The sequence below is a fragment of the Peromyscus californicus genome, unplaced genomic scaffold, assembly GCF_007827085.1.
Source record: "Peromyscus californicus insignis strain IS unplaced genomic scaffold, ASM782708v3 Scaffold_23__1_contigs__length_62951481, whole genome shotgun sequence".
In the NCBI taxonomy this organism is placed as follows: domain Eukaryota; kingdom Metazoa; phylum Chordata; class Mammalia; order Rodentia; family Cricetidae; genus Peromyscus; species Peromyscus californicus.
The window spans coordinates 6,183,129-6,201,496 of NW_026294534.1; the positions used below are offsets into that span (position 1 = coordinate 6,183,129).

Below are 18,368 nucleotides of genomic sequence, written 5' to 3' on the forward strand. Positions count from 1 at the left end.
GATTCCTACCAGATTTTCACTGAGTCAGCTCTGACCCAGAATTAGAAATGAAGTCAGCCCACCCCAGGCCTTTCCTTATCTAGGTCACTAGAGCAAGCTGGTTCCCAGTGGCATATTAAACGAATCCGCAGCATGATGTCAGCCAATGAAACAGACCCTCTTACGTTCACACTGTAGGAAAAGCTCAACACCCATCCTGAACTGACTGGTCACACGTCACTGGTGACCCCTCACACTCCTGGGAACAGAAAAGAAATTCTGAATTCCCAGACTGGCCTCCACACAAGGACACATTCTTCCCCAAATGTCTCTAAAGTGCTTAAGCAACTGCATCTCCCAAGAGTTTTGAAATCAACTAAAAAGGAAGTGACTTCTCCCTCCACAAGCTTTTCGCTATTCTCCATGTTTTTTTAATTGTGCTGGTTTTCTCTAATAAAAACCATACATTCATAATGGGATGCCCAGTGTCCACTCTAGGATAACCGTGAGAACAGAGACAGAACAGATAGAAAGGACGAGGGCTCACGCAACTATACAGTGAGTTGGCACACAGTGCATGCTGCACTCGAGCCAAATGGCTCCGTCCCTGCCTCTAGCAGATTTCCACTGGGGAAGAGGGAAGAGGAGAGAGCCGGACACGCCGTGCAAGGGCCATCAATGCCAGGAATTTCCAAGCCAGATTCTGCAGCTGCAGTGGGCAGTACTCCAGCTGTGACCACCCTTAAGCTCAAGGCCAAAAGCAGAGCGGGAGAGGAAGAGCGCCCGTCATCCAGTTCCCACCATGTGCTCCATGCAGAGCCAACGGACAGGGTGGCCACTCAGTTCGTCCCAGGCACAGCTGACCACCACAACTATGGCCTACCACTGCAATGGTGAGGAACACTAAGGTTAAGGAGCTGGGGGTGTGGCTTAGCAACAGAGCATTTGCATGTGGATCCCTGGGTTCTAATCCCAGCAATGGAGGAAGGGACAGATAGCCGTCAAGAGAAGCTTGTAAAATATTACACAAAAGCTTCGATGTGGCCATGCTTTGTGACTTCACTGTTATAAGGAACTGTCAAAGAGAGACCGTGTAGATCTTCAGCACTGAAACAAGAGATGACTGGGAGATGCCGGCCACCTTGATCTAACCTGACTGGTACACACCAAATTATGTGTCATATGGCAGCCATCAAATTATGCCACCGGGCCTAATAAGTATGTACCAACAGTATGCATCAAGAAAAAAACTCATCCTCTCTAGCCCCCAAAGTCATTTTAACTACATATGGAATTTTAAATCCAGTCTGTATCTGTATAAAGAAAGGCTGTATACAACAAGGAAAGCCGTTACGGCTATGCTCTCCAGAGAAACTCAGAACTTGAAGAGGTGGAACAAAATGCCATTGTTTATGAAGATGAAAGAAGGCGGCACGCAGAGCCTTCTCGGCGCTGACGTCAGCCATTCCAAATTAGGCTTGACATAGGGCTTCCTGCGGGAGAAACCCAAAATGTTTGCTTACTGTATTATCTACAGCAAGCACATAAAGATCTCGTAAAACGTGGAAAGAAAGGGCTCCTTTGTGATACCTAATCATGTCCCTGCTCTTACAAAGCTATAAAAAGAGATTAAGATTCAACTGGAGTCTCAGCCAAAAAGTCACGTAAGAAGTACCTAGAATACTTGAGGTTGACAGAGCAGGGAATGTCTAAATTCAAGGGATAATGACCAATCACAAAAACCAGAAAGAACATAAATGTTTCTAAAATAAATGGCCACAGAAAAGACCCTATTATCAAAAGCAATCATGATGGACAGGGGTGTGACTGCTGCAATTCTAGCACTCGGGAAACTGAGGCAGGAGGATTGATGCAAGTCTGAGGCTAGCCTGGGCTATATAATGACTTCATCCTGAATGATGAGTTAAAATTCTGCCTCTATAATAGTTATCTAAGAGGCTGGAGAGATGGCTCAGTGGTTAAGAGCACTGGCTGCTCTTGCAGAGGACAGGTTTTGGTTCCCAGCACCCACATGGTGGCTCACAACCATCTGTAATTCCAGTTTCAGGAGATTAGATGCCCTCTTCTGGCCTGTGTGGACACTGGGCACACATGTAGTAGACCTACACACACGCAGGCAAAACTCACTTATTCATAAATTAAACCAAATATTTTTTTTTTTTTTTTGGTTTTTCGAGACAGGGTTTCTCTGTGCAGCTTTGCGCCTTTCCTGGGACTCACTTGGTAGCCCAGGCTGGCCTCGAACTCACAGAGATCCGCCTGGCTCTGCCTCCCGAGTGCTGGGATTAAAGGCGTGTGCCACCACCGCCTGGCTTAAATATTTTTTAATTTAGTATATATGAGATAAATTTTTAAGTGGATAAATTATGACTGTTTCAATCAAACATTAACTGAATTTTCACATTCTAAAAATAGGACCATGGATCTTCAAGGGAACCACAGCACATACCTGGAGCAAAACTTGGGTAGGACGATCTCCATGGGTTTTCATAGAAAATGCAGGGAATTGAATGATTGAAGAGTACAATCCACCCTCTACCTCTTCTCTGAAAGCTATTCAGTTAGTGTTTGGCATGCAGGAGACAGGAATACGAGATAACCAATAGCATGGTGTACCCCACATGAGGGGCAAGGACATGAACACATCCTACAATCTTTACATGTTGAAAACTCCTGGGCAGGATAGAGCCCAGGTTCCCGGCACAGGCTTAGCCCTTGAGGCCCCATTAGTGCCTGGCTGATGCCTCTGCTCCCAGCTAAGCAGGAACAGGAAAATCTCTACCCTGGACATGCTTCCAAGCCAGCTGCGTCCCTCTGTCATCTGGTGCCCTGAGATGTTACTTTCCACGCAAGGCTGAACAGAGCTGAGAGGTAAAAGCCGTGCATTTTTTGTCCATGGCTCCCAGTGCATGTGGTTACTGGGAAGCTATTTGGGATGCTGGGCCATGGTCAATGGGGGACCACGGTCAATGGGGGACCACGGCGCTTAGCCAAAATTCCACAAGTTCAATCCCTTGAGCCTAGCCAAACAGGCATCTGCAGGACCATTTCCGGAATGCGATACTGCTGGGAAAGTTGTAGGCAGGCTGTAATCTGTGTCACCAGGTCATGGAAAAGCTCCTGTGACAGGGCCCCTCTGGGAGCTCCCTGCATGCCATGTGTTTGACACTGCACTGCCGTAGGGAGAGGGGACAGAAGCCACACAGCTGAGAACAGCTGAGACGAGGGAAGGACTTCTGGACTCGGGGCAGCCCCTCAGCTCCATTTCAGTAAGGGTCAGGCCTACCATGCTAAGCTCACAGGGCCCAACAGGAACCTCCACACTGCCAGCAAGCTAACCGTGGGGCTCACTGAAGCGAAGGTAGTGGGGAGACACGGCGGACCGTTCACTCAACCCAGGAACAACCAAGAGCTGCCAATACCGTCTTATCACAGAGTCAAAACTTCCCCATGAAGCCAATCCGCCAACAGCAAACTGGCCACGATGGAGGCCACGGACGGAGGAGGAAAAGCAGCAGCAGAAGAAGAAGAATGGAGTGCTGGCCAACAGCTAGCACGCGGATGCAGGCGTCTCGCACGTGCAGTGCTCTGTAATATCCTTCAGGGCGGCAGTTTCCTAAGTCACTCCCTGAAGCACGCAGGTTCCCAGGCTGGAGGCAGGAGGCTGCCTCTGTGCTCACCAGGTGCTGCGGGCTCTTCCCTGACTGTCTTTGACCTTCAGCCAGAAGCTCCCGAAAACCAGAGGAGGTCCCACACCTGCAGAGTATCCATTTGCTCAGCCTTGGGATCTGAGCTACACACTTGCTAGTAAGGGCCCCCTCCTCCACGGCTCCCAGTGGATGCCAGAGACCTTTCACCCCAGCCCCTCTCTGGCCCCCTAACACAGGTAGCTCCAGGAAGCTTTACCTGCAGGGCAGGGGCATCCACCCCTTGGACACACAAAGGGATCCCAACTAAATGTTCCCTCCTTAGAGAAGAGTCTAGACACAGCGGACTTCAGGAAACCTTGGTCTCTCTTGGGCAGCGGGTCCTCTGCGGCTCTCAGTCTGACCACCAGAGGGCGTACTGGATCTACACATCTTCAGTAGATCCGGGCTGTTACCACAGCAAGAGTGCATCATAAGTTGGGTGCAGTAGCAGGAGCTAAAAATCCCTGTACTCGGGAGGCAGAGGCAAGAGGAGCTCCATGTCAGCCTTGGCTGAGAGACCCTGTCTCTCCTCTGTACCCACATATGCATGCATGTGCGGATATACACACATCCAAGAGTACAACAGAGACAAATGAGTTTGACAAAGACCTAAGAGGTAGAATTGTCTAGAAAAGAACTTAGATTAGAATTGAAAACTTATGAAATGAAAAGCCTAAATGCTGGGGCTATAAAGCAACAAGGCGCTATAACTGTAGAAGCATCACAAACTACGGATTCTTCTGGTTTTCCTGGTGAATATTAGTTGTGATATTATTAATGTGATATTGAATGAAGATACCCACTACTCCCAGTCCCCACTCTGGCCTCCCCTTCCACTTTGCATCGTGGGTATTTTCTAGTTTGGCTTTTGCGTCGGCTTTGTAAACCGAGAAGATCTGGTTTGTTAAATGATGGTGTGGTGATAGCACATGGCACAGAACGTAATTAAATCCTACAAACGCGTACCAAGGGGGCACAGGGAGTTCCTGAGTCCACAGTGGCAGCCCACCACACTGAACAAAACCCAGGGTGAGGTAAGTAGAGTCTATGTTCTGCTTGCTTTGTTCTGTCCTGATTTGTGACACCATCCCACGCTCTTCCTCTGGCACAAAGTTCCATGGTGGGGTCTCTCGGGTGGGCAGGGAATAGCATCAGAGGCTACACTAAGTTCACCCCACCCAGGCGGTCACTCTGGGGAGGCCAGGCCATGCAGCAAGAAGGCACCTCAGTGTAGACAGTAAAGCAATGCTGCAGAATGCTGGCCTGCCACGGCTCAGACACCCCAATAAGTGTCCCCTTAGCTCCCAGTCCAGGGGACACTGAAACACCCCAGCCCTGACTTTTTACTACTAACCCCATCAGGATACTCTTCCTGTGATGAAGGCTGTCCTGGGAGATCAAGGTAGACGTCAGAGGAATGCTGGACTTGCTCCTGATCTAGTCATAAGAGTTGATGGTCCTCAAGGGCTGCCCAGAACTGCCAGATGTCACACTCTGTTGGCAATACGCCTGCCCCTCTTTTTCCAAGTTCCAGGAAAATGATCAAAACTCTGTGCTCTGACTTAATGGGGGATTTATTTAGGGAAGGGCTGAGACTTCAAGAACATAAATAATTGATAACAAGACTTCACAGGGGGTTAGCTCTTTCCTGAGTTCAGACAAGGGAAAAAAATCTTTTGCCCATAAAGATAAGTTTGCTTGTCTTTGTTATCTCTGAACCAACAATTTAAAGAGTGTGTTCTGCGTTAACAGGAAATTTGAAAAATACCCTCTGTTCCTAAGTAACCCTCGGAGGGTGAAGACATTAACTTGAGTGTGTGTATGGGTGTGACGGGGTCTTGAAACAAAAATGGGACATATAAATGTCAGGAAATGCCACAGTCTGGCCATGACTTTCCTTTTTTGTCTGTGGTAACAGAAAACATGAACAATACCAATGAAATAAATATCCTGACAAACGAGGCTGAGTCCACATACCCCGGAACCCAAGCACTCAGGGACAGGAGGAGTCTGGAGTTCAAGGCTACAAGAAACTCTGTCTCAAAAAGACAAGGATAGGGAGGGGAAGGAGAGGGAAGGGAGAGAAGGAGAGGGGAGGGGAGGGGAGGGGAGGGGAGAAAACCCGACCCTGAGAGTAACATCTATAACTAATAATATGAAAGTATATGACAGTCTTTGAATTAAACATGAAGGAACTTGCCAGATATCCTCAAAAGTAACTTAGGATATATAAAATGTTTACTAGAAAAACAAGAAAATAATATAACGCAAAAGATGTAGGCCAGGAACCTGGCTTTTCAGCCTGGACTGCAAAGGGCAGGCAGCCGTGTTCCAGGAGTGAGCAGGCCCCTGAGAAGTCTCCTTTTGTCTCCCCTTCAGGACTTGCTCTGATGGAGAAAGAACTTCAACCAGCAATGAGAAGACTATGGTCTTGGCTCCAATGCCAAGCAATTGGATTCTCTAAAAACTAGTTTTCCCATGGGTAAATAAAGATGCCCACCCTGCCTGGTTGACCTGGCAGCAGTATTCCAAGGGTCAAATTTGAGCAAGTATTCGGTTACTTCCTGTTTGTAAGGCTGCTACACACCAACGCATCCCCTAATGAGGTCCCAGGACTCATGCTGCAGCCCACACAGATCTGATGGCTTACACGCTTGGTGTCCATCCTTAACTTCCCTCCCTTGACAAGTTATCGGGCAATTCTCAGCACCGGACCCATTTCCCCCTGGGATCCAGTGTGGTTTCAAACTCCACTAACCACACCCCAAATCTGAAAGATAAAGGGCTTCTCCAAGTGGGTAAAAATGAGAGCAGTCAATTCTCCCTTTAACACAGGGTAGCCTGGGCTGAGCGTATGGATTCACAGGGTCCAGCCTCGTGAACCTGGGAAGTCACTGTCAAAAGGACCTGAGCCAGCACATAAAGGGATTTTAGTCTATTTTCACTAACGTCCCAGATCCTTCAAACCACAGGCACTCAAGGAAACAAAGCAAGAAGCTGAGCTGTTGAATCATTTTGCATGGGATCAAAAAAATCTTGGCCGGGCGGTGGTGGCGCACGCCTTTAATCCCAGCACTCGGGAGGCAGAGCCAGGCGGATCTCTGTGAGTTCGAGGCCAGCCTGGTCTCCAAAGCGAGTACCAGGAAAGGCGCAAAGCTACACAGAGAAACCCTGTCTCGAAAAACCAAAAAAAAAAAAAAAAAAAAAAAAAAAAAAAAAAAAAAATCTTGATTTAAATGGACGTGAAGAATGAAGAAGCCATATCAGTGCAGAATGAGAAGATGAGAAAGGGCCTCAGCACCAGCACCTGAAAATGGCTTCCCTGACCTGGTCATTTCACTGCATCTCCAAACTGACATACGTGTCTTTAGAAGCTGGGGTGAGGCACACTTGAAGCCAGGCTCTGGCCCAATTATATAAAAAATAACAATAATTTAAATTTAAACTCTTTGTGCCATTTTTACTCGGCTTATTCTATAGAGGTTTGTAAAGTCATACTAAATTTATGGCATCATTTCCGGCTTTTATGTTCTTAATTACTTAATACTGATAGATTAAATGTTAAGTTCTTTGGCTAGTAACCAAGATGTGGAAATGAATTTCATTACAGTTTGCTAATTATGAGGCAGTAACTTTCCCATAAAATAGATTATAGATGGTACAGTATAAAACCATGACATTTTCCCATTTAATTTGCTACTCAAAAAAAAAAAAAAAAAAAGATTAGAGGGCGGATGACCAAGTGCAGCTATGTCAGAGAGATGGAGAGGGAAGGGGAGAAGCTGGCACAGAGGGAAGCCAGCTTGCCAGCACAGTGCCTCGCTCCAAGGGTCCAAGGTCTGAGGAGCAGACCTTGCAGCTGAGGGGACTCATCAGCCAAGAACCCAAAGGATCCCCCCACCCCACCCTTTGTCTCCCAGGTCTACAGTTGCTCACTTTGTGGAACCCCTGGGCTCACACATGGACTTCCAAACCAACAGAGGCACTCAGGGCCTGTCCATCCTCCAGAGTCCTTAGAGACGCCGCAGCAACAGCAGGGCATACAGAAACGACAAGCTCACGCCCAATCCCGCCCCGTCCTTGAACAGCTACTTTATGAACCTTGTGATTAAGTGCCTCGCTGTAATAACTTCAGCAGCAAAACGCTGGACAGAGTACCAAGTGTCGCAAGCATGTGCATGGCACATCTGTCACTGGGCAGGCAAATGCCCTTAGAAAGCCAGATTTAACCTGCGGTGGGTGCTCACGGGGTGTGAAGCAACACAGGATGTGCATAACAAGGTCCGATACATAAGCTGTCTAGAAGTCTAGACCCTGTCTTGATGTCAGCACTGTCTGTCTGTCTATCTAGCTGTCCAACTATCATCTATCTATCTATGTATGTACCTCTATCCCCCCTCTTCCTTTATCTGGGACATCGAGAGAAATATGCCCTAAAGAACGCACATGCCTAGTCCCAGGCTGGATAAACAAATGAAAGACACACACTGTGGGCTCACAGGTGTCAGGCAAAGGAAAACGGCTCTGTCCACTCCCACGCCCATGACCGAGAACCTGCCCCTTCTCTTTAGCTCCGGGTCCTTACCTAACAATAAAATCAGAGAAACATCTGACAAACTACCTCCAGATGAGCGACAATTAGAAAAGTCACTGAAGGGAGTCGGGCTAGATTTAAATACTTCCTTTGAATCCTAGCAGTCGCTCCCCATCTCTAAGGAAAAGTATTTGGGAGATAAAACACGGAGGTCTAAGTAGATTAGGAGGTAGAAAGCAGGACAGGGCTCCCTGTCGGGCCAAAGAGAAGAAACCCATCCAGATGTCAGCAGCTCCGGACACTTCGCTTCATAGTTTGCAAGATGAATGAATAATGAAGGTCCACTGCTAAATACTGCTGAATCACAGGGCCCTCTTCCCAGAACACATCACTGGAAAAGCATTTGACCCTGAGGAAATGTCCACTTAAAAAGTCACCATCATGGCTGACCTCCCTCAGCCTCAAGTCAACTCAGTCCTGCAAGCCACCACATTCCAGTTCTCCTCGCTGATAAAACACTGGACAGGCCAGTGCTCGGGTCTTCTGTGACACCAAGACAGACAGGAGTGACCTGAGAGGTCACGGATCTTTCCTGTGAGTCACCAGGAAGGAATGTAGGGGACGGAGAGGTCCACACCTGGCCGCAAACACGGCCGCTGTGCACCGTCCACCTTAGGGTGCAGGTGCAGGGATGCCGAATCCCGGCCTTCCCCAGGTGGACCTCGAATCTGAACGCAGGATTCCTGAGTTCTAGTCCCCAGGGGGTGGTCTGAAGAAGAGGGAAGCCTTTGGAAGGTGGTGGGGTCAGGGGAGAATCAACACTCTCAGAAGTAACACCTGTCCGTGAGGAAGCAGGCCGTCATCAGACAAGGAATCCCTGATCTCAGACTTCCTGCCTCCAGAACTGTGTTTATAAGTCATTTAGTCTCGGGTGTTTGGTTATGACATCCCAAACGGACTAAGACAAAGAAAATAATCCTGATATTACATAAGATGTCAGGGTCCCTGATCCCCTTTTCTGATATTCACCTCACAGAACTGACTTGTACCTCTGGCCACAGCTCTGGGGTCCCCCCACCCAGTTGGTGTTCACCCCCCAAACAGACCACCCCCATTCTTCTGCCCTCAGCCACAGGTCAGGAGCAAGGGAGGAATTCTGGAATCCTGGGGACTAGACCAGGTGAACCTAGGCTGTGAGCAGGCAAAGGAGGGAAAGGAGACTGGGAAAAGTTGAGTAACTCAGGGAGGAACAGGAGAGAATGTCATAAAGAAGGGTAAAGAGATGGTCTGGGGCCCAGGAAACAAGCCTGCAAAATGCCCCTCAAACCAACACCATCTCGGGCCCCAGTCGGTAGCATCAGGCCTTGGAATCACCAGAGCCCCAAAGAATGTTGCTCCTCAATAGAGACAAGCCATCGAAGACCCATGAAAAAGAAAAACATCATTCACTTTAACCTCAATCAGATGCTAGAATGTTATGGTTAGCTTGGCTGGAAGTCCCCTCAACTGTGTATTGCTTCTGCCCTGGCAAAAAAAGATGCTCAATTAACTGTCCCTCTTTGTCTCTGGAAGAAGAAGGAAGTGTCCCCAGTGTAAGGCAGGACGGTGAGCCCAGGTGGAGGGCACCCTCCAGAACTAGGCTGTGGGTTGCCGCCTACACCAGTCTGTTCCCAGCACTGTGTGTGGTCCAGGAATGGACAGTGTGGACCTCTCTCTGCACCAAGGACCTCTGAGCAAGACACCAACCCCCTGGGGCTCCTAATCCTTATCAGCAGGAGACAGAGTGGAGAGCACCACCCGCATCACCCACGGGGATGAATCATGATTATTGTTTATAAGATAAACCAGTAGGAGGGGTTCTGGAGAAAATATCCCAGCATTCTGAAGAGTTAGAAGAGTCTAGGGATGAGTCTTCAGGGCCCTTCTGTTCACCCATAAAATGAGGGTCTGAGTAGATCAGCGTGACACCGGAGAGTGGGACAAGACATTCCTGATGTAAAACAAGCTCCCACAATGGAAATGGAGCCTTCCACAATGAGGGTAAACTTGGCGTGCAGTGGAGAAGCGAATGAGGCCACTCACGTGCCACGCCCAAGCGTGCTGCTGTGTGTAAGGGGTGTGTGAGTGCACAGCTGGACTGCCTCCACAGCTCCCATCCAAACCGTTCGCACTAAGGTACTAGTTCTCCAGCGGTTGCTCCTGCTCTCCTCAGAGCCCGAGCGTCGGGCCCCGCTTGGAACATCTCTGTACCATTGCCAGATGACTTCTCCTTCCACTACGGCTATACGGTAAGGGCCACCTGCCTTAGTAACCAGTGCCGGGAGCACAGAGACCCCATGGAGGGGAGAGGGAGAGGGGGCTGGAGTGCTCAGAAACCTCAGAAACCTTCTGGCTCAGAGGGTCCATCTTCCAGAGGAAACCACGTCCAAATCAATCCTGGAGCCAGGTAATTCAGACCCTGGAATTCACGCCACTTCAAGAGCCATGAAGAGCCACGAGCTGACCTCTAGATGGGACATGCTTCAGTAGGACACTGGACAAGCCTTCATGATCCCAGGAAATACGTGAGAAAGTCCCAGCCAGCAACCATTTCTGGAAGCACCCTTCCTTTACTAGCAGATGGGTCTATACGCAGGACGAACAGGGGACTAACTCCACCGAGGGACTTGTTGCCTCGAGCAGCCTCCTTGCAGTATGTTAGACATCAGCCTCCCCGCCCCCCCCGCGCCCCAAAACACCTCTACCTTCTCACCCCAGAACCGCATGGGAAGAAACTGAGTCGATTGAATGTGGAGCCAGCTAAGCATTATACTATTATAAGATTACACAGTTAGCCGGGAGGTATGCTGGACCATATGCGGACATGGAGCTGAGGTGAGCCTTTGACATCATATAATGGGTTTGCCAAACGGGGAAAAACACAAGAGACCACTCCCCCAAAGTCATCTGGTCTGCTCATTAACGCTGACTAATTCTCCCCTTGTTTAGCTGCCCACTGTGCCCCAACCACGTCACGAGGACCCGGGGGCTCTGGTAATGTCATTCTGAGGATGTAGCTCCCAACACCCATGCTCCGTCTCCATCATCAGCCTGACTGCTGCCCGGAAGCATGCTGTGTACTCGGGACAGCAACCAACAGACAAGAGGGAAATCCAGTGGCATTTTCATTTGTTGGGACTTATGGCAAGTCTTTGATCTTTAATTAAAACATAAAAACCTCATTTTGTCCCTTTTAAAAACTCTCTGCCTGTCAGCCAGTGTTGTGCTGGACTCACATATACAAGAAGAAAATACAGTAACTTGGCCATGGATAGCCAAGACAAGAGCTGCTAAAGCCTGTTCCACAGTGTGGCCTCGTGTGAAATGCCAGGCTGCTAAAGCCACAGGATATCACACTACTGAGGACTGATTGTGGGTTAGAATTCCATGGCCAATCTTCCAGGAAAGCCCACTTCCAATCAGGCATGAAGCTGAACATTTCAGATCCAGGACTATCTATCACATTCAGGGCCATGGACTTCTTAGCCAGAGTCTCGAGCCAACCTCTGGACCTAATTTCAAGGCACTAAATTCCCTACTGCTGTTCCTGAACATGGGAACCAAATGCATTTACTATGTTCCAAGCTGTGTGAGAAGATACGTTCCAAACAGCTGCAAGTGTAGAGCTGTGGAGAGTTACTCCAGAGCCTCATGGCCTGAGAGGCACACGGCCAAGGGGCTCATGGAGCTAATGTTGAGACCTAGGCAGATGAATATGAGCAGTGGCAGAGGCAGCTCCAGGTCCTTCAAAGGGTACTGATATACTAGGGAGACAGAACAGGCCACAGTGGGCAGAGTGAGACACACCCACGTGGGTATGGATCCTTTCAGCGTCTTCCCTGTGGCAAACTGTAAATACGTGTCCTGGGATTCCGGCAATTTTTATAAAAATCCTTTTAAAATTCTATCCAAAAAGGACACAAGTAGGTGGCTGTGGGAATCCACGCCGATTCTCACGATCAGGGAGCCAGGAGATGATTCATGAGCAGTGTGAGGAAATAGGATATCGGGACATCTGGAAAAAATCTTGGCATGACAAGACACACCAGACACACATGGAAAAGGAAGAGCGTATGCTGGCCCATCTCACCCACCAAACGGGAAGAGAACATCCCCAGAGCCTAGAGACAAACGTGCATGGCCCAGAGTGCTGGAGCCAGACGTGATGCGGGCCCTGGAGCCTTGCCTTCTCAGAAATGCAGAAACATTTCACACAGAAGCCCCTGGAATGATACCTCACTAAGGGGTGCTGGCCAGGGAGAGGGGAGTCTGGGCAGCACTTGGATGGCAATGCACTACAGGAAAAGCAGTTAGCATCACAAGAACACTGAGTGTTCCGGAAGGTTGGGACACCCAGTACAGGAATCAGCTTCTCCTGGAAATCACAGGATAATGATTTTGGAAACGGATGGAAAAATTACAGGTGAATTAGAAGCAAATGGCTGATGCTTCCAGAAAGACCTCCCAAGTGTGCCCAGCTCACACTTCCTCCAGCAAAAGCTACAAAGCCCACCACGGCTCTGCTGTGATTGACAGGCCATCCAATGTCTCTCAGTCTGAGTCCTGGGAGCTGCTGGCGGGTCACTTGGTCTCAGTCTTTGTCTGATTGGAGGGGTTTAGCTGGGTGTGAGGCTGGTCTGCAGTTTGTGAACCTGTCATGATTTGAGGCAGCAAGTGAATGTTCCTCACGCTTATCACAACTCTAAAAATACTGGCACTGCGGCCATGTCACGTGCACACACCCCGCGCGCACGGTGGTATTTAACTTCCTTAGCGGGATTTGGGGTTTCACACTAGCTCTGGGTATGTGCTCGTCTGAGCAACTAGCCTGAGCGACTTGTGGGACGGAGGAACCTGCCCCAGAGTTCTGAGCCACCTGAGGCAAAAAAAAAAAAAAAAGTGTGTTTTGCTCCCATTTCCCAAACTGTCCTCATAACCTTCCCAAACCAAAGGACGTGTACTGACATCCTAAAGGCAATGTACAGACCACATTAGGGAAACTCTGGACAGGATACCACTGCCTCTCCAGACTGTTCAGAACCCTGACAAGCAGACAGACGCCCTGCCAGACTCAAAAATGCTAGGGACAATCTTAGAGACACTCAGAGCACAAACTAACTTTTTGCCTAGTAAAAAAGTCTTCTAATATTTTACGGTGAGCAATAGCATTTCTTTTGTGCAATTTGATTTCATATACTTCATACATTGAAAATAAAGAATTTTCCTTTTTAAATACACTAGATTCTGCTGATCAAAACTCGATGAAGTATCTTCTCAAAGAAAGTATTTAGTAAATTTACTTATTCCTGTGAATAACCTGTTTTTAATTCAAATCAGTTAAGTGGCTCAGCGTTTCAAAGAAGCTTCACAAAAACCTTTCATTGGCTACACAAAAGAATGTATTGCCTGGGAAGCAATGGGCTACCTCTAACATTTAAACATACTTGGTGTAGCTTAATTTGTGGGAAATAACTTTACAATATTCTATTTCACATAAAAAAGATAACCTTGTCCTGTCATCTTCAATGAATTCAATTATACACAGACACAAGGAATAACAAGGAATAAAAGAGAGCCACTAACACATATGTAAAGCAGAATATATAAAAACATTGTATTTGTATGTTTGTATTTCACAATAAAATCATGACCAAAGTGTTTTCTTTTTTAAAAAAAATCAACAAAATGAATACATTTATAAGTAGAAGATTACTGAGTTCTCCAAAAATACTAATAAAGTCAATGCTTGCCTCAGAAGAGAATGTCACCCCAGAACTAATGATGACTAAGAACAAATCCTGTGTTTGGGATGTAGCAAGGGGAGAGTCCTGTATCTTACAAGTGATGTTATGGCCTAAGGCATTTTTAGTGATCATCACAGCATAGCCCAAAAATGACTAGAATGCAAGCCACGATGCTCTTGGAATCAGAGAATTTCCGGTTCTGAGGCAGGAGGCATTGCAACCTCTGGCCCTGCAGCTAAGGGAGGCAGGCGGGGGAAACAGCACTTAGATCTGCAAGGCTGGAAAATTCCACCTCTCTCCTTAGGGTTGGCTGGGATCAGAAGTGAGCACTCCTTGTGGAGAGGGCTTCGCTCCTACTTCACATGTCCTTGACCCTGTCCTCTGAGCAACCAGCAAAGGCACAACCAAACACAAACTGACCAATATCACACTCCCCTAGACAGGCAGAGGCACGCCCACCGGAACCCTAAGGAGCCTGCAGAATGTATAAGGGACAGCGTATCTTCCACGTGAGTTGGAAGAAGGGAGTGGCCATGGTGTTAGACTTGGGTCTTATATATGCTAAGTCCACATTTGCTGGCAGGGAGCAGAGGCAGCCGCATGCCCAGTAAGTAATGAGGGGTCACTCACTGGCTCTTAACCAGAGCCATGAATTCCCTTCAAGGTCACCTGTGTGCCAGCGTTTCCTATAGGAATTCTCACTGAGAGGGAGGTGCAGCCCTGCATCTCTTGGTACACCCTAAACGGGCTCCCTTGGTGTAAGGAACAAGCTTTTCCGAGATCAACTGAATGATATCACTCTGGGCAGGGTCCCCACAACCTGTCTCTTGGGGGGAGAAACTGGAACTCAGGCACAGGACCGGCCTGTTCAGTTCCCTGTCACAGTATGATGCCCTGTGGTCTGTCTGCCTCGCAGGCTGACAGCCCCATTGACTCTCTGGAAACAGGACCTGGAAGAGCTACCTGCAACCCTAGGGGAACAGGCTGACTTCTCAGGTACCCTCCAGACACTGTTCCCACCACTATCAGCTCAGAGGGCAGCAGAGATCTTGCAGATGCTCAGGTAGGTGGACTCATCTTCCTAGCCTGACATTACGAATGAAACCAACCATGGCTCTGACTAGCAGCTGTTAAGACTGGGTTAATCCACTAGGTCTTGATCCCCTACCCCAAGACATGTTAGTTATTTCCAGGGGCATCTCTATTTGCCACAGTGGAACAGTGTGCTGCCCACACTAAGTGTGTAAAGACCAAGAAGGCTGCAAGACATCCCTAAATGCACACAGACCTACTGCACACACACAAGATGGTCATACTCAAAATGTCGTGACCAAGTCAAGAATCCACACTAGCTGTTTTCTTCCATGGTAAGGTAAGCATCACGGTAACACGTAAAAAAGTGCTCATCACCATGCACGAGCCCGTGTGGACACAGAAGACCCAGCCCCTCCTTTTCTTTTCCATTCTGACACACCCAAGCCTAGCTCTAGTGTCTGTGAGCAACAGCTGTTGTCTGTGTGAGGATGTCTGTTAAGCCAAACAGGGGACCTGAGTGACGGTGTTATCTCCGGAGGCTCAAGGCCCAAGCCAGACATCCACCCAGTAGGGGGAAAGCTCTCCTGTGCATGCTTGCCTCGAACACTACACCAGATGCTTCCGAGATCTCCAAGCTAGAAATAGAAGAATCGCTTCCAGACTGGCCCTTTCAGTCCTGATACGGCATGTACGGTAGACAGAGAGACAGCCGAGGGAGGGGGCATCCCGCGTGATGACACTAGCTCTGTGGTACACACCAAGCATGTGGAGAGGGCTCATGAATCACAGGCAGCGTAATGAGTAGTGACAGGGTAATGTGTTTCCTCCCACATCTTTGGCAAGGGTCTGGGGAACCACTGGGTTAAAGTATTCTACGAAGATATGGGATACCCACACAGCTTAATTAAGACTCTCTGTGCACCCAGGACTGCAGGACGGCCCTGCATGAACCACTGAACAAAAAGGCTAAGTTTTTCTACCATAGTGTTCATCAACTGGGCGGAGGCAGTTTCCAGTGATTAATGAAAATAAATTAACATGTCTTTCCACCTATGTGTGATGCCAGATTCTAACCTATATGCAAACAGGCCAGGTGCAGGGAACATGGTGTGACCCTAATCCTGCTTCACCCAGGAAGCTCTCTGTCCTTTCTCACTGCAGACCACAGGTTACTGCCTTGTCAGGACATCGATGTTTGACTCTGCAGCTTCTTCTGGAATCTGGCCTCTTGCTTGTGACTTTTTTACAGGAGGAGGCTCTTAATCCTGTAGTTTAGTCCAGGTTCCTTCTTTGGACATTGCAGGGTGAGAAACAGTGGTAGTTTTATACAAATAAAAACTGCCATGGTTAGGAGAAAGACTCCTTTAGCAAGTCCTGTTCCAGCAACGCGTACACGCTTAACTCGCAAGCATGAAGCAAATGCCAGACACTGGGATGCCTTTAACACCCCAATGGCTAGGAGAGGGAATCCTTATTAAGCAAGAACAGTCAGGCCCCATCAGTTTAAGATAGCATGCCCACAAGGCCATCTCTGAGGACAAAAAGCCACTGGATGCAAGGCCAAGTCAGCTACCTTGAGTATAGCGAGATCTTCCAGGCAGCTGGGAAAATAAACTACTCATCAGGCTGGCTCTGAAAGTCAGCAAGAACGGCTTGATGTCTGGCATGGTGTGGACTGCAAGATGACAGCCTTCAAATCTACCTGTAACTCCTCAGGAATAGAAGACACAATCTGCGAATCCCATCTCCCGGAAGAGCCTGACACAGTGCAAAGCAATGTGGCCATCAGACCCAGATAGTCCAGTTCCCACAGAAGGGACTGAGGGCTGTAACCTGTCCGAGTGTTCCTCGGGGGACATCAGAAAGCACGTCTCAGAAACTGATGGAAACCTTTCTCAGGCTTTGACGTTCTCTCTCACGTAGGTAAATATTGCGCGCTCTCTCTCTCTCTTTCTCTTTCTCTCTCTCTCTCTCTCTCTCTCTCTCTCTCTCTCTCTCTCTCTCTCTCTCTGTGTGTGTGTGTGTGTGTGTGTGTGTGTGTTGCTTCCATCCTATTTCTAAGAACAACAAATCAAAAATGAATTTAATGTGTGGACATTTTAGAATATCAAAAGAATGCCCTTGGGAACTGAAGACATTGGTGTGCCATTTAAGACCCATGACCACAAACACCAGACTTCTACTGTGTGGTCTGAGGGTGACAGAAAAGGGAACTTTGGGGTGGATATCAGCAAGCTACATTATATACATGTATGAAATTGTCAAACAATAAATATAATTACGTTTAAAAAATAAAAGATGAGTTTGGCCCACCAAAAAGAAAGAAAAAATCCTTTTTCTAGATCCATAATTCTTAAGTAAGAGGGTAGAGAGTTTGTTCTGATAACTGGCATTTTACATCTGAGAAATAACAAGAACTCCTCATTTTCATGGTTTTTGTTTGTTTTGTTTTTTGTTTGTTTTTTGGTTTTTCGAGACAGGGTTTCTCAGTGTAGCTTTAGAGCCTTTCCTGCAAATCACTCTGTAGCCCAGGCTGGCCTCGAACTCATAGAGATCCGAGTGCCTCTGCCTCCCGAGTGCTGGGATTAAAGGTGTGCACCACCACCGCCCGGCTGCACTCCTCATTTTTTATAAATAAATCTAGACAAGTATGTAAACAATGAAAATTTGTTTTAAAAAAACATTAATTTGGATAGAAAGCCTTTAAAGCATATAGGAACTTTTTTTTAATTTCAAAAAAAAGTGCTAAATTTAGTCCTTATCCATCAATTCCAAAAAGCGCCATTGAGTCAAAAGACACTGTCCCAGCACACTTGATTCCCGACCTTCGGTACAGGGAGGGTCTCCAGGCTCTCCTGGCTCCTTGTCACTGATTAGGAGGATGCCTGGAGGGTGCCTGTTACTGTGATAAGGTTGCTCAGTACACTGTTTAAACACTCTGCTTCCCTGTGCTGCTCTGGGGAAACTGTTGAAGCAGGAAGCAGGTTGACTGCCACCCCCTACCCCACACCCACAGCGGCTGATTATCATGTTAGGCTCATGCTTTGGGGGGAGGGGCATTCAGAAAGGATCATGGCTTGTGTCCACTCACCTTTTGTCCCTTCACGCCATGACAGTCACATTTTCCACAGCCAGAGCCACCACAATCACCCTGAAAGAAAGAAAACAAGTTTCAACAGGAGATCACTTTCAAAGTATGGTCAAGATGTGAACTGAGAGCCAGCGAGATGGGTCAGCCCTTGTCCCCAAGTCTGACTGCCCGGGGGCCAACCCCCAGGACCCAACCCCCAGAACCCACACCATAGAAGGAAAGTACCCACATAATGG

The 18,368-nt window shown here is 48.1% G+C and overlaps 1 protein-coding gene across 2 annotated transcripts in view; it reads right to left on the reverse strand.

The window, feature by feature from the left end:
- Positions 1 to 18,368, reverse strand: part of Col4a1 (collagen type IV alpha 1 chain) — a 123,928-nt gene that overhangs the window by 56,954 nt on the left and 48,606 nt on the right. For both annotated transcript variants that reach the window (XR_008221367.1, XM_052751638.1), the window contains exon 2: positions 18,133 to 18,192. Coding sequence is in view for 1 of the 2 variants with exons in the window: in XM_052751638.1 (XP_052607598.1) it covers positions 18,133 to 18,192 (60 nt within the window). In the remaining variant the exon portion in view is untranslated. The remainder of the gene's footprint in view (positions 1 to 18,132; positions 18,193 to 18,368) is intronic.